The sequence below is a fragment of the Venturia canescens genome, chromosome 3 (assembly GCF_019457755.1).
Source record: "Venturia canescens isolate UGA chromosome 3, ASM1945775v1, whole genome shotgun sequence".
NCBI classification, from domain to species: domain Eukaryota; kingdom Metazoa; phylum Arthropoda; class Insecta; order Hymenoptera; family Ichneumonidae; genus Venturia; species Venturia canescens.
The window spans coordinates 2,667,670-2,690,599 of NC_057423.1; the positions used below are offsets into that span (position 1 = coordinate 2,667,670).

The 22,930-nt window shown below is 46.8% G+C and overlaps 1 protein-coding gene across 1 annotated transcript; it reads left to right on the forward strand.

The window, feature by feature from the left end:
* Positions 1–982: 982 nt before the first annotated feature.
* apolpp (apolipophorin) lies at positions 983–22,771 on the forward strand. Its single transcript, XM_043413774.1, has 25 exons — positions 983–1,125; positions 4,455–4,481; positions 4,582–4,766; positions 4,859–5,041; positions 5,177–9,808; positions 11,911–12,601; positions 13,136–13,352; positions 13,519–13,811; positions 13,903–14,103; positions 14,207–14,433; positions 14,519–15,011; positions 15,281–15,465; positions 15,565–15,785; positions 16,407–16,980; positions 17,230–17,474; positions 17,673–17,916; positions 18,008–18,244; positions 18,723–18,859; positions 19,206–19,360; positions 19,601–19,784; positions 19,882–20,020; positions 20,561–20,749; positions 21,086–21,331; positions 21,414–21,620; positions 22,001–22,771. Exons 1-25 carry the CDS (start codon positions 1,047–1,049, stop codon positions 22,028–22,030), a joined length of 10,221 nt encoding a protein of 3,406 aa, XP_043269709.1. The 5' UTR covers positions 983–1,046; the 3' UTR covers positions 22,031–22,771.
* The last annotated feature ends 159 nt before the right edge of the window (positions 22,772–22,930 follow it).

A 22,930-nucleotide genomic window follows, 5' to 3' on the forward strand; every position in this document is an offset into this window, starting at 1 on the left:
TTCAAAAGTTAGGCCAGTTTACAGTTTGCCAATGTTGCATACACTTTAAAGAAAAGTTGGGGAAAAAAACACGAAAAAGTGGTGAAAGCTCAGTCGAAAACACGAACAGTGACGATCCTAGCCTCAAAAAACTGCACGGAAAACAGATTATTATTAATACAATCTCAGCAAATCTCCTAATAAATCTGAAAAAATTGACATTATTCGGCAAGCCTTGCTCATGTTGCCCAAAAAATTTCATATTTTTAGCATCATTTTTAACGGAGATATCACCGAATGTGTCTTGACTTCCATAAGATTACATGTTATTTGGCCCAAATTGTTATTGATTTTTCTCAGCAACGACGCTCCTAAACTGTCTGAAAATTTAACTGATTTTTTTTTTACACTTCACTTTATAAGATGCAATCGGTTTAAAAGCGGTGACATCATTTTCATTCAAATGCCTCAACTTCCTTAAGCATTCGGTAACCCTTTATTTTCATCGTCGCTGTGGATTCCTCAAATTTTTTTCCATCCGTGAGACACTTTGTATCAGCAATTTAGAAATATTTGGTACATGAATTATTCGTAGAATATTCGGGTTCGTGGAAGGAGTAGACCTCGAGGGTCCATTGCCTCGTGGAAAAGTGTAAAATCGTAGATCCCCGAGAGAGCTGGAAGAGGACGAGAAAGTACGAGTAAATGCGTATTTAACCGTGGTCGTGATATGCTCGCTAGTATTATGGAGACACAGGCAATATCGTCAGGGAAGATGCGACGAGAGGATGAGAAGAGCGGAGGGCGCGAGAGTGAGAAGCGTCGGTGGCTGTTGAAAGGGGCGGCGAAGAGAGAGCTTGCGACGAGGGGCGAAGAGGAAGAAGCGCGCCTGAGGGAAGGGGGAAGCCGAGGGGGGACAAGATTTGAGTAGAATGGAGAGGGCACGAAGTGCGATCCCAGCGAGAGCATAAAAGCCCGTGCGAAGAAAAGCACTACGCTGTTGTGTTCTCGTACCCGTTGGTACAAATAATTTACCGCGAGTGAGATTAAATAAAAGCGAAGACACCATGGGACATACTCCCCGGCTTAAGTCCGCGGGGATCGTCGCTTGTCTCCTTTTCCTCTTGGCACCCTCTACTGCAGCGAGTAAGTTGTTGGATCTACACTTATTTGTACGCGCCCCCGTTATTCGCCTTGTTCCACGACGTTGGGGGGTCGCTCTCGCGTGGGCAAGAGAGATTTAATGAATTTGATTAAGTATGGGGAACTGTCGAACTTTTTTACTCACTTTTCTCGAAGATCTTTCGAGTTCGTTGGCCGAAGAGAAAGAGTTGAAGAAATTTGTAACTGCTGGCCAACGGCTCGAGGGCTTTCCGCTCATTTATTTTCGCTCGATTTTTTCGCCGAACTCCGATCACCGCGATCTACCCAGTCAGAGTCTTCCGGGGTGAGGACACCGGAAATGGCCGATATTCTTACCGAGTCCCGCACACACTTTGTCATCCGCCGAGCGACTTTCCAATCCTACCGGAAGCCATGGGACGGGGAGCGAGGAGCCAAAGCATGCGCGCGCGTCCATGTGTGTGTCTGTGAGAGAGAGAGAGAGAGAGAAAAGGAGAGAAAGATAGAGCTGTTCCGAGAGTACTCTGGATAACGAGGGGTGTATCGTCATTGAAATGATTACCGTTCCCCCGAGGTTCGACCGGACATTTGGTAAATTGACCTGTCGTCGTTACTCCGCCAGCCGCCATAAGCGTTGTCAAATCGCTTCAATCTTCCTCTTGCACCGATCATCAAACTGACGATCCATCCCTTTTTCTCCACACGTTTTTTTCTCCCTTTTTTCTTTCAATTTCTTTCAATGAATCTGTCACTCTTGCTCGGACGAATAGAGCCAGCCCGCGGGAAGAGCTCCTTGAAATCGCTGTTTTTATGAAGCGCCCGCTCGCTCAGGATCAATCAGGATTTTAATGATTCCCGTGCCAATTCTCAGGCTCTCCAAAGTACCTCTATATTTCGGGATAATTGCTCCCCGTTCTTTGGCTTATCTTGGCGAATATCCTCGCGATCTGCGATCGTTTATAACGGGATTGTTGCTCCAGGACTATTGGGAGGCGATCGCGGTGCTAGAATTTTGAGTCGAAGGAGTGAGAAACTGTACAATCTTTCATCTCTAATTTATAATTTTTTAATTTCGCTGGGAATCGTTGATGGAATCGGAAAAGTTGGACGGCGAGGGGTTTCTTTAATTAGTAAATTGAGCTGGAATAATTGCAGTTACGCGAGAGCTCGTGAATATTGAGGACGGAGCAGGGGAAAATAACGGAATATTCGAGTCGAAGGAGCATTTAAAATTCCTCGTCGTTATCAGTTATTATTGAGATGCGCGATAAACCCTGTCACCCGAGCACGTAAATACATTCGGCACGGGAGATTCGAATATTCTGGTGGCTCGATAGGAGACGCTGCTTCGTACACGCGCTTATTGAGAGTGTTTCGCAACAGTGGTGAAGCCTTTGGGAAGATAAAAAACGAGTCGGGGGCTGAAGCAGATAGAGAAATTGATACACCGAGGCGAATAATACTCTGGAAAACGATAAACGAGTCTCGTCTCTCGCCCCTCTCGCCGATCCCAGCCGCTGGAGGAAATCTTATTTTTTATTTTGTTTTCTCAAAAGTTTGAGTTCGGCGTTGACCACTTGGAAACGAGGACCCTGCTTCGAAGGCTAAGGTCAAATCGATATCATCGAGAGTTTCCGAGTGCTCGCGATCCGGTTCTCTCTCTCGGTGTCGCACAGCGGTTCAAAGGTTGCGAGGCCCCGTAACGAGAATTATCATCGGCGGCTGTGTGTACCCTCGCAATCTTGACTCACACGCGAGCTCCGGAGCGTGGAAAGTTTTCTCGACTCGACTCGTCCTTGTCGCCTCGCGATTAGGCCGCCGTCGCATTTCTCATCGATTTTTCCTGCGTTCTGCAAGCCCTTCGAAACCTCCTTCGTTTTCTTCGATCTCCGCGTTTCTTCCTCGGCTCACTGATTTCCGCGTGTTTACGATCGATCCGAGTCGAGGACGAAGCACACGCTTTCGTACCAACGACTATTTCAGTTATCAGAAATAACGTTTTCACGATCCTGGGTCAAAAATGTCGCCGCGATTAATCCGAGCCCCCCCCCCCCCCCTTATCTCGGTGCTGGCCGCGACCCCAGAATAAAGTGCGAATCAATCCTCCCGCTTGCCGCGCCCACCGCCCTCGCGCTATAATCAAACGTATCGTATTTACGAATTCCTCTCATTTTCCCAGCCCCCGAAATCTCATCCGCTCTCATTCCCTCTTCTTTTCACGTTCAATTCCAACGCCCCGCTGCGGCCAGATAGTTCCGGAGATTAGCCATTCTCAAGTTTCCGTTCCTCCAACGTTTTTTCTCTATTTTCGAGCATCGACTTATCGCCTGAAGATAAAACTACTTTGCGCTCGTGATCCACGAACTTGATGCATCGACGTCGCGCGTCAACACCGAGTTTTGGGAAGTCGCCGCTTCCTAAACGTACAAACCCACACTTTTGTTGTTGCCGCGATGATAAAACATCGAAGTCGAGTATTTTCATCGCGGGAAAAGAAACGCTGGTAAAAGCACTCGTGCATCGCATCCATCGAGTCCCATCGACCCCAGCATCCGCGCTCCATTCATCCCTCCGGCCCGATCCACGCTCCGTCCTATCCATGAAACTTTTCATCCCTTCGTTCTTCTCCTCCCATCCATTCATAGATTCCATTTACTTAAACGAGGATTCTTTCCTCTCGGATCGTGAAAAGTCACTTTCCTCGCTCGCGTCATTGATACTTTTCTCAGCTTATTTTCTTCGGCATGCAGGTCGAGTTTTTTCGATCCTTTTTCCCACTGAACTCGTCTCGACGCAAGTAAATTACGCTCGTACGTCGTATCTTGGTTGAAAAAGAAAATCGTCAGTGTACGTTCGAAAAAAACGCAGATTTAAAAAATTAAGAGCGTTCAGAAGGGAACAAACTTTTTTATACTTTGGACCACGAGGTTTCCGCTCTCCGAATTCGTGAAAATCGGTTTAAAAAAAGATCCTGAGCGAAGGAGAGAAAAGTAAATGAAGCAGGAAGAAATTTTGGGACAATTGGATTTCCTAATTTTTGAAAAAACATCGTAAACTTAGAAAAAACATTCCAACCAGTCAAAGTGCATTGTATACACAATTCTGAAAATGGAGAAAAAACAAATTCTAGAAAAACCGAGAATTCGATCGATCACGAAGCCAAGAAATTTTGAAACAATTCCATTTTTCCTAACTTTTTGAAGAAATATGAAAAATTCAACATTTTTGTGGCTGCCATTGTATAAAAAGTCGAAATGATTCGAGGAGATTCATTGAATTCATTGAAAAATAATGAAAAGTGTTCCTCGCGCTCTGTCTCCCCCCGACTGATTCTTAACTTTTGTTCGTTTCAGACAAGTGCATCGTCGGTTGTCATGGCAGTAAGTATTTTCTGTATTTCCGGAGCTAAAGAATTGCGCAATGACGACGATTATGCGAAAATAGAACCAACGATAATAAAACGATCGTCATTGTAAACAGTGAACCCAGGCAAATCGTATTTGGAAGGACACACGTACAGTTACGATTTGAAAGGATCATCGGTAACGTCGGTGAGCGAGGCGCAAGGTGAGTCGAAGTTGGAGCTCAGTGGGATCGTTGAATTAGCGGTAAAGCCGGATTGTCTTCACCAGTTAAAAGTGAAGAATCTTCGCGTGAACGGAGCGGTGAGTCATGCTCGGATGATTCGTTTCCTCGCTTGTTTTCGACCCGTCGTTCAAGATTATTGGAATGAAAAATAAAAAAATTTATTTAACAGCCGGTCGGTCTGAAGGACGTGGAGAAGCACGTTCTCCAGTACAATTATCACGATGGGCACATCGACACGAGCGTCTGCGCCGAGGAGGGAGACTCTCAGGCTTCTCTCAACATCAAGAGGGCCGTCGTTTCCCTCTTCCAATCGGCGGTTATGCAAGACGCCGGTACATCGAGCCATCACGAGGTGAGAGCGCCGTTTCCGTCGAAATTTTTAGACCCCGGAGTCCGTCAGGCTCCCGGTGCTCGTTGGCCGAGTTTCGTTTTCAATCGCGAGGCTTTGTTTTCAACGAGAATCGCATATCTTGTGTTGAATCCGTAGACGGACGTATTCGGCGGATGCAGGACGGATTTCGCCTTCCACAAGGACGGGGACGTCGTCGTGGTGAACAAGAACAGGAACCTCGCGGATTGCGCGTACCGGGAGACGATTCGGCAGGGATTAATAACGGCGGCGTTTGACCCGACGGCGGAAACGAAATCGTCGCCTCTGCTCTCGTCCCACTTGAAGAGCGAGCAGCGTTTCCTGAAGGGGGTTTTGCAGAAGGCCGTTTCCAGCGAGAGTTACCTGCTCCGGCCGTTCAGCAACGGCGACGCGGGCGCGAAAACTCTTGTCGTTATGGAGCTCAACCTGAAGGACAGCAAACCGTCTGCGGCTCCGGCTGGTGCAGTGACTCAACCAAAATCTCTGATATTCGATCCTCCGCATCCGGTGCTCGACTCGTCCGTCGACGCGATTGTCAAGGCGTTGACAGCTGTGAAGGAGGAGTGTCCCGAATCGGCGGTGAAGGAACACGCCGCAAGCAAGTTCGCAGAGCTCATAAAGGTCCTCGGGGTTTCGAACAAAGACGACATTTTGAGCGTGTACAATCGCGTCAAATCGGGCAACGGTTTCGACAAAAAGTCCGACAAGAAAATTCTGCTCGACGCCCTCTTCCGCACCGGGAGCGGCGAGGCCGCCGAAGTCGCCGTGGAATTGATAAAGATTCACGAAGTCCAAGGGCTCGAGGCGCTCGCGTACTACGCGAGCCTCGCTCTCGTTCGTCACGTCCATTTACCGACCGTAACCTCGGTGACGAGCCTCCTCGAGCAAGCGTCCCTCCCCCGCATCGGGTACCTCGGGATCGGTCACGTAATCGGCAAGTACTGCGATCAACACGAGTGCAACAACGTGCCCGAGGTGAAAGCGGCCCTGGGCAAGTTCCTCGCCAAGGTTGACGGAGCGAACAAGTTTGATACGAGAGAAAAAGAGAGCGTGGCTATCGCAGCCCTCAAGGGTCTCGGCAACGCCAAATACCACGACAAAACTACCGCGGAGAAAATCTCGAAGATCGCCGTCGACAAGAAGGTGAAAAACCGCGTGAGGGTCGCCGCCCTCGAAGCCCTCCCGTCGACGTGCTCGAGCACGTGGGTAAAACCACTGCTGGACGTTCTCGGCAACGAGGAAGAGGACACTGAGATCAGAATCAAGACGTATCTGGCCCTGGTACGTTGCCCAAGCGCCCAGGTCGCCAAAGGCGTCAAGGACGTTCTCGACAAGGAAAAGGTCAACCAGGTCGGCTCCTTCATAACATCGCATCTGAGAAATCTCCGCGCTAGCACCGACCCGAGCAAGCAGAATGCCAAGAGTCATCTCGCCGAGATAAAACCGAGGATCAAGTTCCCCGAAGACTTCCGCAAGTTCTCGTACAACAACGAATTCTCGTACAACATCGGGGCCCTGGGCTTGGGCTCGAGCATCGAGAGCAACGTCATCTACAGCCAGAAGAGCTTCGTGCCGCGTTCGGCGTACTTGAATCTCACGACGGAAGTCTTCGGTCACGCTTTCAACGTCCTCGAGCTCGACGGACGCGTCGAAAACCTTGACAGACTGATCGAGCATTATTTCGGGCCGAAGGGTGAGTTGAGAACTCAGGAAATCGAAGACCTGGCCGAAGGCGGTAAGAACACTCTGACCAAAATGTACGAGCGCGTGAAGCAACGCTTCGGCGAGTCGACCCGAGGTCGCCGAGAGGTTAAGCAGGAGAGTTTGAACAAATTCGCGAAAAAGGTTAAACTCGACACGGGTAAGGTGAACGACGACGACCTCGACGTCGACGTGTCCCTCAAGATGTTCGGCGTCGAATTGGCGTACCTCGATTATCAGGGCGCTGGGGTCGGTGCCGATCCGAGTCACTTCATCGACACGATCTTCGACGTTCTCGACCACGCGGTCAAGGGGGCTAAACACTTCGACAAGCAACTCGAGAGCCACGTTCACTTCCTCGACGCCGATCTCGTTTATCCGACCGGACTCGGTATGCCGCTGTCCCTCGGAGTGACCGGCGACAGCGTCGTTCATCTCAAGGCGAGTGGCAGCTTCGATCTGCCCGCGATAATTAAGGACCCGTCAACGGCGGCTGTGAAATTGGCTCTGCACCCGAGCGCCGCCATCAGCGTCGTCGGTAACATGCTCGTCGACGGATTCGGCTCGAAATCAGGCCTCCGACTGGTCAGCACGCTTCACACCTCGACCGGCTCCGACGTCTCCGTCAAGCTGCTCGACGGCAAGGGCATCGACGTGAGCTTCGGAATTCCCAAGAGGAAGCAAGAGATCGTCAAAGTTGCGAGCGAGGTCTTCTTCGTTACGTCGGACTCGTCGAGCGTCGCGCCCAAGTTCACCAAGGGGAGAGAGCACAAGGACTGCTTCGATCAATTCGCCTCCCTCCTGGGCGTAACCCTCTGCGGACACCTGACTTATCCCTACGAGAGCATCGAGTCCGTCCACAAGAAGCCGGTCTTCCCACTCAGCGGGCCAGGAATATTCGCTGTCAGCTTGGAAAACAACGACGTTGACAGCTACCACTTCAAACTGTACCACGACAAAGACGGAGACGGCCAATCGTTCGAGGTCATGATCGAGACACCGAACAGCAAGACGGACAGGAAGATCGCGTTCAAGGTCGCCGGGAAGGTAGACCCGAACGGCTTCTTCAAAGTTTCTCTCGATTCTCCCTTCAAAAAAGTGTTGGCCGAGGTAAAATTGAACAACAAGGATACCGAGAAGACGCTCTCGATAAAGGCGATCAACGACGTTGACACGTACTTCCTCCGGGTGGGAATCGCGGTCGAGTCTGGTAGCAAGTACAAGCCGATTCTCGAGTACAAAGTACCTGAACACATCGAGAAGCTGGCTAGCGCTAAAACCGGAGCTAAAGGTCACAAAAAGGACGGTCAACTGTACAAGGTCAAAGGGGACGTGGAGGTCGTCGATTTCGACGGTGGCAAAAAGTATTCGTTCAACAAAGTCGTACTCGTGGCCGGAGAGCGCGCACTCGCCAGTCTCGACGGGTACGTTGCCGCGAAGCCGAACGCTCTCGTCGTCGACGGCAAAATAGCTCACGGCGAAGAGAACTTGGCCGTGAAAATGGACGCCCACAAAATCGAGAAGAAATTGAACCTCGACCTCGCCGTCGTGCCGTCCAAGGACCCGAACTTCGGCTTCAAACTCCACTGGCACTACGACCGACCCGTGGCCACCGACATCGACCACCAGCTCGTTTTCACCTACGGAGCCGATCTCGAGTCCAAGGTCAACCGGTTGACGATAAGCGACAAACTGACGTACAAGAAATCGGACCAGCCCGCGGTTGGGCCCGCGGGCTCGTTCACCCCGGCTTACCTCAAGCACGTCACGGCTGTCAAGACCGAATCGAAGATAACGTGGCCGGCGGAGGCTCTCGCGAGCGAATTTGAGATCGAACTTTCCCCCACGAACCTCGGCATCGAGTTCGACTTCGAGTACGGCAAGTTCAAAATAGGCTCGGACTTGGAGCTCAAAGGCGACAAGGAACACGCGCAGGACGTCGAGCTCAAACTCAAGGGCCACTTCCTCGAGAGCAAGGCCGCCCTCGAACTCAAGCGCAAAAGACTCGGAGAGCACAAGAACAAGCTCGAAGCTTCCATCGAACTGCCGGGCGGCGGTAAGTACGAGGGCGAGGCCGAGGTCACCTACGACGTCAAAAAGAACAACGTCAACGTCCAGGTCGACGCTGACCTTTCTCTCAATGGAAAAAAAATCAAGATGGATTACGGCGTCGAGGCGAATCCCCAAAAAACCCACAGTCACGCCGTCGTCACCTTTGACTCGACCAAGTACATCGACTTCGCGATGAAGCTCCAGTGCGGCGCGAACCCTCACGGCACTCTCAATCTCCACGTCAAGAACATCCTCGTGGTCGGTGGTCAGTTCAACTATCAGAACGGCAAGGGTACCGCCAATCTCAACGTCGATATTCCGAGCCTGCATCGGAAGATTAAGGGAACCGGCGAGGTCACCGTCAACGGCAAAAAGCACCTCGTCAACGTCGAGTTTCTCTTCGACGCGGACAAGGACCCGAGCAAGCGTCTCAAAATCTCCTCCGACTCGGACGTCACCAAGGAATCGATCGACTCGAAAAACACTCTCGAATTTGGCAAATACAAAACCGAAGTCAACTTCAAGGGCATGATGAAACCCAACGGGAAAAACGGCCACGACGGCGAGGGCAGCCTCGAGATCACGCTACCCAATGATCGCTTCATCGTCATCGAAGCTATTCACCAAATGATTCGCGAGGGCAAGAAGAACCGACTCAGCGGAACTTACAAGTTCAGCGACTCCGTAACCAAAGGCGGAAAAACTGCTAAAGTCTCGTACGAAACGGCACTCGGCTGGGTCGACGGTCCCGAGCACGAGTACATCGGCAGACACGCCCTCATCCTTCAATCCTACGAAGGCAAGAGCTTGAAACTCGATGTTTCCGGAAGTCACGAACGCACACCCAACTCCGACAAGAGGAAGAGCGAATTCGTCGTCGGGCTCGATGGTACCTTCGTCCCGAAACGTTTCCTCTTCGCTCTTTCTGGCAACTACAACGCTCAGGATGGCGACTGGAAGATCAAGTCTGAGTTGGGAAAAGATCTTGGTGTCAAGGTGAGATTGCACTCGAAACAAACTTTCGTACTTTTATTACAAAAACGACAATTTTATTTCTCACAACGGACACGATTTGCACGGAGAGAATTAATTTCGCGTTACTCTATTTTTTCAAGACGCAACACTCGAAATTTCGATTTATTCCTAAGCTCAGAGAAGACGCGGTTTTATAGGAAAAGCTCCTGCCATTTTTCCAACTTGTATCGTTCACATCTCTTTTAAGGAGTTTCGGTACAGTCGATACAATGTTGTCATTCTAAGCCATGTTAAAAACATAAAAAATTTCATAAAGTTCAAAATTTTATAAAATTTGGTGAACATATTCTTTAGTGCCAAATTTGACAATACAAATTTTTTAAGATTTTTCTTCTACACAGTTATCGAGTAATTGATCACTAGAGTTCACGTGTATAAGCATAGCGTTTCCATTTCTATAGGTATACATCCTGGGCATAAGAAATCTGCTTTAATGCGTAATTACTCAATAACTAAGTAGAAGAAAATTTTGAAAAAAATTGTGTTTTCGCACTTGATGTTGAAGAACATTATCACCAAATTTGATCAATTTCTTAATATTCAGACTTCTGTACCGAAACTCCTTAAGCATTCGGTGACCCTTTATTTTCATCGTCGCTGCGTGGATTCCTCACATTTTTTCCATCCGTGTATCAGCAATTTAGAAATATTTGGCTCATTAATTATTTAATAGAAATGTGCTCACGATGGAATCTCCATAAGCTCCCGTATAAATTTTACGATTTTTGGAGTTTTAATTCTTCATTAAATGTTCGATAACCTGACCCCAAAATTTCGCACGCACTTTTACTTTACTGTTATTTAAAATCAGTTATTTGCAGAATATTGAGGTTCGTGAAAGAAATACCTTAAATTAGATGAATTACCGTACAGCAACGATAGTGCGGTGACGAGCTGCAGTTCACGATATTATTATGGGAAAGAAATTGAATTTTCCTACAAAAAAATAACACTCATTGTTCACAGTGAGAACTTATACCAAAGTATTTAGCAAGTTTTCTGTGCTCAGCTCTTTGCCGAAGTGTGTAAATCGTCGTTTCAGTTTGCTACGAAATTCGGAGACGAGTGATCGATACCTACCTTAAGGCAAAGACATTTAACCGTGATGCACCGTCAAATTCACTGAACGTTTCGTAAATTTAAGTACATACGTACCGTAAATTTAACAATGTGCAATATTGACTATTATGAAACTAAAAATTCGGCAAAATATTGAAAATTCGACAGTGCGTTCCGGAATGAATATTTTTCGTCAATTTGTCTCCGCAGTCAAATATATCCGGTTAATTTCACAGTGAATTTCACGCTAAATACAACCGTTTAAGGTAACTCCTGTACTGCATGCTATTAGTCAAATGAGTGCTAAATTTTCAAAACGCTTTTAGACCAAGTTTAACGTACCGATTAAGTGTATTGTTAGTGGATTTGTATTACATCTTATTAAGATGTGAAGATATTAAAAACGCTAGTTTTGCAAAACCATCAACTGATAAATGCAAATTTCCACGGTGACACATTTTCACTGGTATTTTTCAAAGAATTATCTGCGTTTTTTCGTCGATTTTATTGCAACAAGTCTCATTTTGTTCGTCAACCGGTCCTCTATGAATCCACCGTGTAGTTGTTTTTTTAACTTGATCGTTTCACTGTTGCAGCTATAATTGTTCATTAAGTGAAAACACTTTTTCATTAATAATCTCCGAAGGAATGAGTTTAAAGGGAAATTAACGTGGTGAATCCGTAGAGGATCAGTTGAGGAACAAACAAAAAGACTTGGTGCGATAAAATCGGTTAAAAAATACAGTTGATTCTTTGAAAAATACCTGTGAAAATGTGTCATCATGGAAATTTGCATCCATCAGTTGATAGCTTTGAAAAACTATGCTCGAATACGTATCTACTAACAATAAGTTTAATCGGTACGTTGAACTTGGTCTAAAAGCGTTTTGAAAATGTAGCACTCATTTGACTATTTCTTTCTCAATTCTCTCCGTGTAGGTGCGCTCTCGAAAAAAAATATTTCCGAGGCTCATTCGTCGTGGCATTATTCTCAATATTTTCAGGGTCAAGGAAGTTACACGCGCGGAAACCGCGTCGACGTTCCAGCGACGAGCGAGTCTCTCATCGAGTTTAAATTCCCGAGCGAGAAGCTGAGCTCTTTGAAGTTCCAAGCGTCCGGAAGTTTGTTGGCGCCGCTCGATGAGCACGGTCAGTTCTCGTACACGGGAGTGAAGAGCCTGACTTACAACGGGGACAAAAATCTCAAAGCTGAAATAGACGTTCACCATAAGGGAGTGCCGGACTCGCATCGGGCGAGCCAAGGCGACGCCAAGGTGACGCTCACTCTGTTGAGCAACCCTCCGCTGACGGTGGCGACTTCGTACAAATGCGATCCGACCGGCGAGATGAAAGTGGGGAGCGGCACGCTGGACGTCAAATACGGCGAGAAGGCTGCGAGCCTCGCTTCGGAAGTTTCCTTCACCGAAGACCTCAAAACTGTGAAGCTCGATGCCAAGGCGACAACGCCCATTGACAAGTTCCGCAACGTCGAGCTCAAACTCCACCGCAAGAAGGGCCAGGACGACATCCACGCGTTCGAAGTCCAGCTGGTCGCTGACGAAGCCAAATACACTCTCGACAGCCAAGTCCAATTGAGTCCGACGGTATCGAGCGTCAGCATCGTATTGACTTGTCCGAATGGCAAGACCGAGATCGTCAGCAAGTTCAAAGTTCTTCCTGATAACGTCTACGTTGGTAAGATCCTCGTAAGAATTCCTACCTCGAATGATTTTCCTGCGACATGTTATTTCTTGGACGCGATACTTTTCCCGAATCGATATAGTCGGAACTTTTGCTCCTGATAGTAAGACAAACAACGCGCGTGCAGCGAGCAGACCAGCTCGCACGATACCTGCGAACGTTGGCTCAGTTTCCTGCGCATTTTTCTTCCCCGTAACGAAGTTTTGGTCGAGCGACTGGAGCAGAGTTGGGGACCAGATAGTTTGAAATTACGAATAGAGTTAGTCCAGCTTCCGCGCTATACTCTCCTTTGTTCCTCTGCTCCTTCGATGGAAACTTTAGGGTTAGATAGAGTGAGGTATGCAGAGGTAATGGCCAGCAAATTTACCCCGTCGCGAAGGGCCTGTGCCCGGTGACTGGTTCAACTCGAGATATCTTATTGAGTTCTTGATTGCTTTGCGGATGAAGATAAAGAGGAAACTTGGGCCGAGGCAGCTCGAGGAAGTTCGGCCCTCTTTGTTGACGAGGCAAAAACGGTTTTGTCAACAGGTGAATGGAAAATCGATTCGCCGAAGGGTTTCGTCGCTGCGGATGGCCGAGTCAAGATCGACAATATCGACAGCTTCCTCATCGAGTTCAATTTCGACAGTGACAAGATAAAGCACAGGAAGATTCACGCGGAAATAGGAACGAAGCCGGCGGTCAAATCGGGCAAAAGGATCCTCGTGACGGTGACCAGCGACGGCAAGAACATCGTCACCGGAAGGTAAGAAAACTCTCTTTCCCCGCGTGGCGAAGTCAGCCGGGAGCGTGGATCACTGATTTTTTCATATGCGATCGAAAACCGTGCCCTTCGGTGGGACTGATTGACTCACCGGGCGCTTAAGTGGAATATTTTTCTCATATGTACATCACCGGGAACATGTTTACAGTACGAACTACAGTAAACGCGACGAAGCTGGAAAGGTCATCGTCGAGGGCAGCGGCAACCTCAAGATCGGCGAGAATACGCGGAGCTCGAAATTCAGTTACACGCGTAAACAGTTGACGCGCGAGGTCGACGGCGAAGTCGGGGTCGCCATTCTTCTCAATACGAACTTCGGCCCCTCGGCCGTCGTCGGGGAACTCAAACTTTCCAACAAAGAGGTCCACGTTTTCAACAGCTATTGCGAACAGAGCAAGGATTGCGCTTACTTCAATCTCCAATCCGCCTTCGACACCGACGGTCAGCCCCGTCAATGATTTTTTCCCCTTTTTCTCCATTTTCCCGATCCATTCGCTCTCTCGGATGATTAATCGAACGGTTTTTCCCGCAGGTAACTCTCAAGTCAACCACCAATTGACGGTCGAAGTAAACCTCAAAAAGTTCAACGTCCCCGTTGAGTTTGGCCTCAAATCCAACACGAAATATCTCCTCAAGGAGCCGAACTTTGATCACACCGCTAATTTGTACGTTCACACCGCCAAGGACAAGACCCAGTACTCGTCCCAAGTGTACGTTCACGCTAAGGATTCCGGTGAGTCGCCCCGCCACGCGCCAGCTTCCTCCTCGCCCTCCGATCCTCCCCGCAGTCTGTTTTCATCGAGTTTTTTTGTTTCTCGCAACACGAAACCGCGCAGCAATCGTGCTGACTCTGCCAAGCCGCGAAGTCGCAGTCGTCGCGTCCTACGAGGTCCCCAAATCTCGGCATTCCGGCGCCGTCAAGGTCGACGTTTCCGTCTACCTCGACAGGAAAAACAAGCCCAATGACAAAACGAGCTTCGTTGCCAGCGGCGATGTCAACGTCGATAAAAACGCCGCTTCCGTCAACGGCGAAGCCAAGTTCACGTATCCGTCGCAGCCCAAGGTTTGTAAGCAGGCTTCGAGTCCCTCGAAATTGCAAAAGATCCAATATTCAAAGTTTTTTAAACTCTGGTGTTCTCCGGGCACAGGACATGAGCGTGAACGGCCGATTCCACTACGGCGGTGAGCATCTCCTGGACGCGTCACTCGACCTCGACGTTTTCGCCAAAAAGGCTCAAAAGATTTCGCTCGTCGCGAAAATGGACCGCATCCCGGTTAAGAAGGGTTACAACGTGACGGGCGTGCTGGAGGTTCACAGTCGCGGCCAACAGCTCAAGGTAGACCTCAAGCAACATGCACTCGCGTCCGCATATCAGGTCGGCTTCGGCTCCTTCCTTTCCTACACCGATCAGCACCAAAAACCAAAGTCCGTCGGCGTCCTCTTCGCTCTCGATGCCACCGAGGGCCAATTGACGGTCCAAGTGCCTGGCAAAGAACTCTTGGATGTTGCCATGGGCTACAAGCTCACCAAGGAACAGCAAAAGTTCGGTGTTTACTACACCATCCTAGAAAACCCTGAAGTCGTTGCTTCCTTCGAGGGACGCAACTTCAACGAATTCAAATTCAGCATGGGCGAGAAGGGTGAGAAATCCCAATTTCTCGCGAGGATAAATCTTCTCGCACCGTCGAAAATAGTTTTGTCAGAGTAGATTAAAATTTTCATTCATCAGATATACCAGAAGTACAAATTTTATTGATTTTATCAAAAGTAAATTAAAAAAAAAGGGCCAATAATTTGTTGTACACGAGAGTAAATATGCTGGAGAAAAACATTTCAAAGGCTAACTCGACGAGAAGATTTTTTCGCCTCGCCAAAAGCTTGCTGAATCGCATATCTCTTTCTTTTTCAGAGGATCCCAAGAACAAGTTGACGGCGAACGGTCGCGTCGTTCTCGGCGAATTGGCCGAGATCCACGCTGACGTTTTAAAGAATGGAGAGAAAAAGAATCTTTTCAACGTGCTCGTTCATCTCGATGACAGCAAATTCCTCAAGTCTGACTTCGGCTACAGCAAGGATAACATCGTAGCCTTCGTCGTGAGTGCTCCATCGAGAAATACTTTCTAACTGTATAACTGCAGCACCACTAGCTTTGAAGAATCCTCATCTAATTGGTTTCTTTTCATCGTATAACAGGATCACACACGAGAACGAGGAATCAAGCTCGCAAGACAGATGAAGGAAGTTGGTCAGGCTGTTGCTCAAGAAGCAGCCGTCGAGCTCAAGGATCTTGTACAACATCTCAATAGAGCAGCCCCCAATTTAAAACCTCTTGTCGAGTACTACCAAGGCGAACTCGAGAAGCTCAAGAACGAGCTCCATGCCGATGAGACCATCAAGGAGATCCAAGCCACTCTGTAAGTATCTCCTTCTTTTTCACATTCACCGAGGAATTACGAGTCCGGATCTGCACCGCATTATCCAAAGCCGAACCGAGAGAGGACTCGCAACTTCTTGTAATCGTGTTTCTCCCTCGTTTCATTATTATTTCATGAGTTTTCGTGGCGCGCGCTCTTTCATCGCGCGTAGAGCCCAAACGGTTGGAGATTCCGTTTATACCTGCAGGACCAATCCTCTAGCGTATTAAATTTTCTACAAAAAAGTCCCCGGCTGCGTCTCTCTATCTTCGGAAGATTAGACCTGAGAGGGAATCGAAACTAAAATAACTGCTCGACAGGATTCGCAGGGGACACTTTCCTAGGAAATTTTATGGGCTATGAGATTACTCCTGTGAACTTGCACTCCATGTTTGACTGTTTCAGCAGAGTGTGAGATGACAGAACGCCCATCCCTCGACTCTGATAATTAATAGCTTATCAGCAGACGACCCAATTACACGAAATTGCTTCTGCTTTCAATTCGACCTACGAACGAGAACTATAGTTTAAAAAATACGTGGAAATTGGATATTTTGAAAAACATTCGATTCAATTGTAATTGAGATTTAGCAACTTGATGTTTCCTTTCGACTTCACCAGGCACAAAATATTCGGAGGAGTTATCGTCGCGATAACAGAAACTCTCAAGCAATTGGCTGGCCAGGTGGAAGAACTGAACAAACAATTGCACGAAATCGTGGCGAAGGTCAGCGAAGCGATCAAGTCGACTTATCCTCACCTGAAAGAATCCTTCGACAAGATTTTCCAAGCTGGCATCGAGATCTTCGACGCCGCGACGAAGCTCGCAACCACGTATCTCAAGGCCATTCTTACCGTCGTGAACGAACATCAGAAAGATATCAAACAACTGCTCGGTGTCGCTGCTGAAATCACTCAAGATATCGCTAAAATAATTGCCAAGGGAGCTTCTCAGATTGAGAAAGAAATCAAGGACTTTGTCCTCCTCGTTATCCAGCAGATCAAAGCCTTGCCCATTTACGAATTCCTCAAGGAAAAGTATGCCGAGCTTTCCATTTACCAAGTGCCCGATGCCATCCTCGTGCCCATCGAAGAGGCTTACGTTCAATTGAAGAAAATCTTGCCGACCGAAGAGCTCAGAGAATTCTTCACCATTACTTACGAGTACATCATGAAACACGTCAGACGTCAAAAGGTTCGATATTCAAATGTGTCTCTTATCGTACAATTTCAATATTTTTCCCGGCGTGAATGAACAGCTTCTCGAAAAGAGTTGAAATATTTAGGAAAAGGGAGCAAAATAATACAGAAGCGTGGCAAAATAAGCGTTTATTCTCGACCAAAGTCTCGACTGATTATCAAACCTATGAAAACGTCGTCCTAGAGAAAAAGTGAGACGAATCTCGTGGGAATATATTGTGACAATTAATGAATTTATCATCAGGTCGACGACCCTGCGGAGATCAAGAAGATATGGGGCGCCGGAATCGAGGCAGCCCAATCTCTGGTGTCCCTCATCCAGAGCAGAACGACCTTCGATAAGCTCTTTGGTTTCTACATGCTTCGAATTCCTAGTGACTTGAGTGCATTTACGAAACTTCCAGGAGTCGCGACCCTCAAAGTGTCCCTTATCAATCTATTGCAGAGTCGAGAACTTCCCACGCCGGCTGATATATATTACGCTTACAGGTGGGTCCTTTCGTTCTTTTTTGTGGAACGACGATTGGCCACGAATGTCAAAAATATTATAAAATATCGAGACTTTTTATTATTCCACTGAGGTGAGAATCGAGTAATGGAAAAATTCATATTTTCCAATCGTTCATCAGAAATGAATGAACCACAACGAATGATTTAACTGACAATGAAAATATCGATTACCCACAGGCCAACGCTCCATCTGACCGACCTCGTTCCACCGTTCAGTAAAACTGGTTTCTTCCTCGAGGGTGGACACTTTTTCACGTTCGACGGGCGCCACGTCACAATGGCCGGAACTTGTGACTACATCGTCGCCCAAGACATGCGAGACGGTAATTTCTCAGTGGTAGCAAATTTGGCAGCTGGTAAATTGACGAGTGTCACTGTCACCGCTCCAGGAGAGAGCATCACCATAAAATCGAACGGAAACGTGAGTTCCATCACTTCCATCAGCGGATCAATTGAAATATTATTTCTCATTTCATTCGAGGAGCTCTAAGTTTTTTTTTCTCTATTTTTAGATTCTTGCCAACGGTAAACCCGCCGAATATCCGGTGAGCACGAAGAACCTCCACGCCTTCCTGGTCCCGCCGATCGTTAACGTCAAATCGGACTTCGGAGTGCATCTTATGTGCACTCCTAAATCCCCGATGAGCTGCGGCCTCCACATATCCGGCTTCTATCTCGGAAAAGTACGTGGTATCCTCGGAGACGGAAACAACGAGCCCTATGACGACTTCACTCTCCCATCGGGTCACGTAAGCTTACATTTATTTATTATTCTCCGAATAGTCATTTTAAAAGAAAGAAAAAAAAGACTCAAGCGTTTTCCTTACTTTATTTTCACGATCGTCGATGCTTCCGTTTTTCAATGAATTTTTCTATATTCACTCATTTTTACTCTCCAAGAATTTCGGGACAGGTTTTTGTAACGTTTCATAAAAATGATAGAATTGAAAATTCGACGAGAAGGAATGCGGAAGAAGTTGAAAATTTGTTGAAAAACTGCAAAAGCCCAGTTCCCTGTGTTCAAAAATGGAACATCAACGAAAACAATGAATTTTCCTCTCGTCGGCCGAGCATGGGGCTTTTTATTATGTATTTCATCCCGTCAAAATATTGCTGCACGGAGTGTTGTACTCGAAAACAATGGAGCGACATAACGCGTGATCTCGACATGCTTTGGGATATGCTGAAAATCTTTTATTTGAATGCAATTAATCAATTTGATTTTAGATAACGGAAGATGAGGCAGAATTTGGCAACGCTTACAAACTCAACTCCGGATGCGCTGCCGCGCCAGCTGTCGATCACAAGTCTCATAATCGGGATCCGACTTGCACCGAATACTTTAGCGGAAATTCTCCGATGAGGTCGGTATTCGTGTTTTTCATTCGGAGAACGAATCGATTGACGAATAATTCCGCAACTTTAACGCTAAAAACAGAAAAAAAAAACGAAATTAGAAGTCGAAATATTTGGAGTTGTTGAAAAATTGTAATTGCAGGTGCGAAGGATGAAAATTTGAAGCGTTTCCGTAGAAAATCGCTCCGCGTGTCGTTTCATTTTTACTCCTGTTTTCAAGCTCATTGTTTTAATAATGAGCTCCCTCCAATTGCCGTGGAATAATTGATAAAATATTTAACGAGAATCGAAGGTAGTCGGTGCGCCGTTCGAGCAACGATAACTTATTTTTCTTTTTATTCTTGATAATTGCAGCTCTTGCTTCAATTACGTTGATCCGTCGAATTACCGTCAGGCTTGTGATCACGCTGTAAGTGCTGGCACTCCACAGGCTGCTTGTCTCATTTCCGGTGCTTACTGGGTCGCTTGTCTCAAAGAACGTGCCTTCATTTCCATTCCTGACGCTTGCGGTGAGTCAATTCCTCCAATTACTCGCTTTGTTTCGCCGGACAATGTGTTCTTCTGTCTCTCTTCTTACTCTTCCTATTATTTTTTTATTCAATCGATAATTCATCGTCAGTTGAAAACTCGGGATGATTCACTCCTGCGTTCTTGGCTTGCTGATAACCTTTCGAATTGCCTTTCGAATTTCAATGTTTTTCCACTCTTGCTTGACTCTTTTCGTGAATTTTCTTCAATCTCTTCGACAGGAAAATGCAAAGTTAAAAACGACGAAGTCGCTGTCGGTGACACCTTCAGCGTAAAAGTACCACAGAAACAGGCTGACGTCGTTTTCGTCGTTGAACAGGACCTTCAGAACGAAAAAATCTTCAAAGACCTCATCCAACCACTGATCGGTGACATCAAGGCCGAATTCAAGCAACACGGCATCACGTACGCATCGGTTTTACCCAATTTTTCATTCTCACATTAATCATTATGTTTCTCTCTGCGATGAGCTCACTATTTTATCAATTTGCTTGTCACCCAGAGACGTGCATATCGGACTCATCGGCTTTGGCGAACACATGAAGTGGCCCCAACACTACACCACGGGGGGAAGCATGAACATCGACGGCGAGGTGAACAACATGAAATTCGCTCCGGGAACTCCGCTGTTGAGTCTCGAGGTAAAATGCCGATAGATTTAGTTGCGGAACTATCGACAATAGTTCGATCATAAAAGCAGCGAAGTACGTTTTCACTGCGAACCGTTGCGAGGTTTCCGCGTCTCGACGTCTCTTCGAAATTTCGTTTCGACAAATTTCGACCGGAAAACAGCGAAGAATTTTCCGTCCGAAGCTCAATCGCGACTGAAAAAGTCCTCGTTTGCGGTTCTTTTTTCAAGCAAGTTTCCCTTAGCCTCGAGAAATTCCGAGGGAAGAGAAGCGAGATAAATTTCGAAGAGGATTTCATGAGATTGGAAGGACCTCGTAGCGCGAATTCCACTCGTGAATTGCTTTTGCTCGAAGAAAAAAGAACTTGAGAATTTGGGGAAAAATGAGTGCCTCGCGATTCGTTACAAAATATCGAAGCAGCGGTGGCAATTGTTTCTTCTCATTTCGCTCGAATTCCATTCGATCGTTTCTCCCAGTAAACAGTTAAATATGAAAATGCTGTTCGTACGTCGAAGAGAATATTAAACAGCGTGGATTTGGTTTGGTACTCAGGATGCGAAAGCTGGCAATGCCTCGACGAGAATCAAGTACCTGGAGCAGAGACTCGACGTTGAACTCGGCACGTTCAAGCTCACTGATGCTTATGAGGAAGCAATTCGCTATCCGTTCAGAGTTGGAGCGGCTAAGGTCGTCGTTGGTGTTATCGCTTCGCCCTGTGAGAAGAGCCCGCTTCCCGTTTCGGTGAGTATATTCTCCATGTACGATAATTAAGGACTCTTGTTGCCCTTAATTAATCCTTTGTAGTGGCCTTCTGTAGGAATACCTGTTGATAATTGATTATCCGCGTAGATCGACCTGGGTAAACCCGTTGAAAATATAGGGCGCTTCGAAAACAGTGTAAAATTGAAATTTCGCTTGAAGGCTGGACCGACGTAGCTGTGAATTCGAGTGAGATTCCTCGGAGGGTTGAAGCTTCTGAAAAATATTTTTTTTCGTCACCGGGTCAGGGATTTTGGGTGTGGGATTAAAGAAATGTTTGGTAGACACGAAAGTGTGAAATTCCGCCTGTCTTTGCAGCTGCAGCAACTGAGAGTGGTGATGGGTCAAAAGGTCTACCGTGACCTCGGTCTGACGTATTATCACATTTCGTACTTGGATGAAATTCTTGTTTCCGGCAAGCCACAAAAGAACGTAATCGGCTTTGACGCGCACAGCGCGTACACGTTCGCCGATAGCAAGAAGAAACCGCTCGAAGGGAATGTCGAGATGAAAAACAATCTCGTTCTCCCGAGCAACGACGTTTGCGCCAATTTCGCAGTCCACGTGAGTCTTTTTTCGATTTTATACCAGCTACTAAAATTCTTTTTTATACACCTGACGAATCGTCTTTTTCACTCGGAAACAGTCCGGCGGTGCGGCTTTCGCAGTCGACCATTTCCAGGAGGCCAAACCCAACCAGAAGAAACAATTCGCTCAAATAGCCGCGAGAAGAATCGTCGAAGGTCTCGTCAATACCGAACTTGAGGAAGACTGCGTCTGCCAACTGCACAAAGGCATTGACGCACGTCCGCGATGCAAAATTGTTGGACGCAAAGAGAAGGAACCACTCGCGGTGTGTATTCATTTCGCCAACTTCCTTCTTCGAATCGCCCTTAAAAATCCAGCGATTCACGATCAATTCATTCATGCTTCGGCATAGAATAATTTGTCAAAAAAAAAACGACGGCGAGAACTCGAATCTTAAAAAAAAAAAATTCATCAATAATTACAAAAAAAATTCAAAAATTTCCATTCTCAATAACTTTCTCCGCCTTTCAATAAATTCACGAACAAATGCACGAGCAAATTTTTATTAAAGATTTCAAAAGTTCGTGCTAAATACTACCGAAATCCGAGAAAACGTGACTCTTTCAATTCTTCAGATAAAATCGAATGAATTTGTCCCCGAATAAAGCATCAGGTAATAATCGTTTTTTTTACTTCGACTTTCAGAGGCACACCAAAGGAGGCATGAAGGGCTAAGCGCACAAGAATCCTCCAACGTGGGAGCTATTATTACCGTTTAATTAGACGTACGACGTACTCGTAATTCCTTCAGTTTCTTTGTTTTTTCCCCTCCCCTCATAATGATGCTGAAGTCTTTCGATCGTCTCCGAGAGGTCTCTTTTTGAGCGAGCGAGGATGAACCGGCGGTCCATCCTCCCGATTTCACTCATGACTCACTGATTTTAATAATATATTATTAATATTATTACTATAAATCTACTGTTTGTCTACTTTTAAGTTAAACTAAGATACTCCTGCGAAGAATGTGCGACGTCGATCTGCATGAGGAAGAAGAACGAAGTCGACGATCCAATGCAATTTTTTATTCGCACTGTCCAGTCTTCCGCTTACCGTTTCACATTTTCGTCCCGATATTCTTTCACTATTTTTATCGTGACACAGCTTTTGGTGAATCTGTTTCACGCGTATTTATTTACCGCTGTATTTACACATGAATTTTTCTCGCTGCAAGTGACAATTTGTAAGCTCTCCTGTGGACCTAAAAATACTCCAATATTCCGGACGACAATATTCATTTTATTAGTCTCCGGTTACATTATTTTCTGTTTTCGCATTGATTTCATTGGGACGAATGAAGCTCGTACGGTTACCGGACGACTAGACACAGCCGTTTTAATGACGTGTATCCTGTTTATCGATTTAACGAATCGGAGACGTTCGTGACTATTTGTGAATAAACGTGAAGTTTGTAACTAATTTGGATTAGGCGATCTTCAGTCGGCTCTCTCTCTCCTCTGACTTCTCTACGTATGAAAACGTCATAGTCGACCACTTCCGAGTGATACGCTTCGGTATCGCGTGGCCGGATAGTCCCTTTCTTAGCGCAGTGACGTCTCGGTTTGGAGCACGAAGAAA

Coding starts and splice junctions, on each gene's coding strand:
- apolpp (XM_043413774.1), top strand. CDS start 1,047: ATGGGACATACTCCCCGGCTTAAGTCCGCGGGGATCGTCGCTTGTCTC. Junction 4,482..4,581: donor CATCGTCGGTTGTCATGGCA/GTAAGTATTTTC, acceptor CATTGTAAACAG/TGAACCCAGGCAAATCGTAT. Junction 14,104..14,206: donor CGTTCACGCTAAGGATTCCG/GTGAGTCGCCCC, acceptor GAAACCGCGCAG/CAATCGTGCTGACTCTGCCA.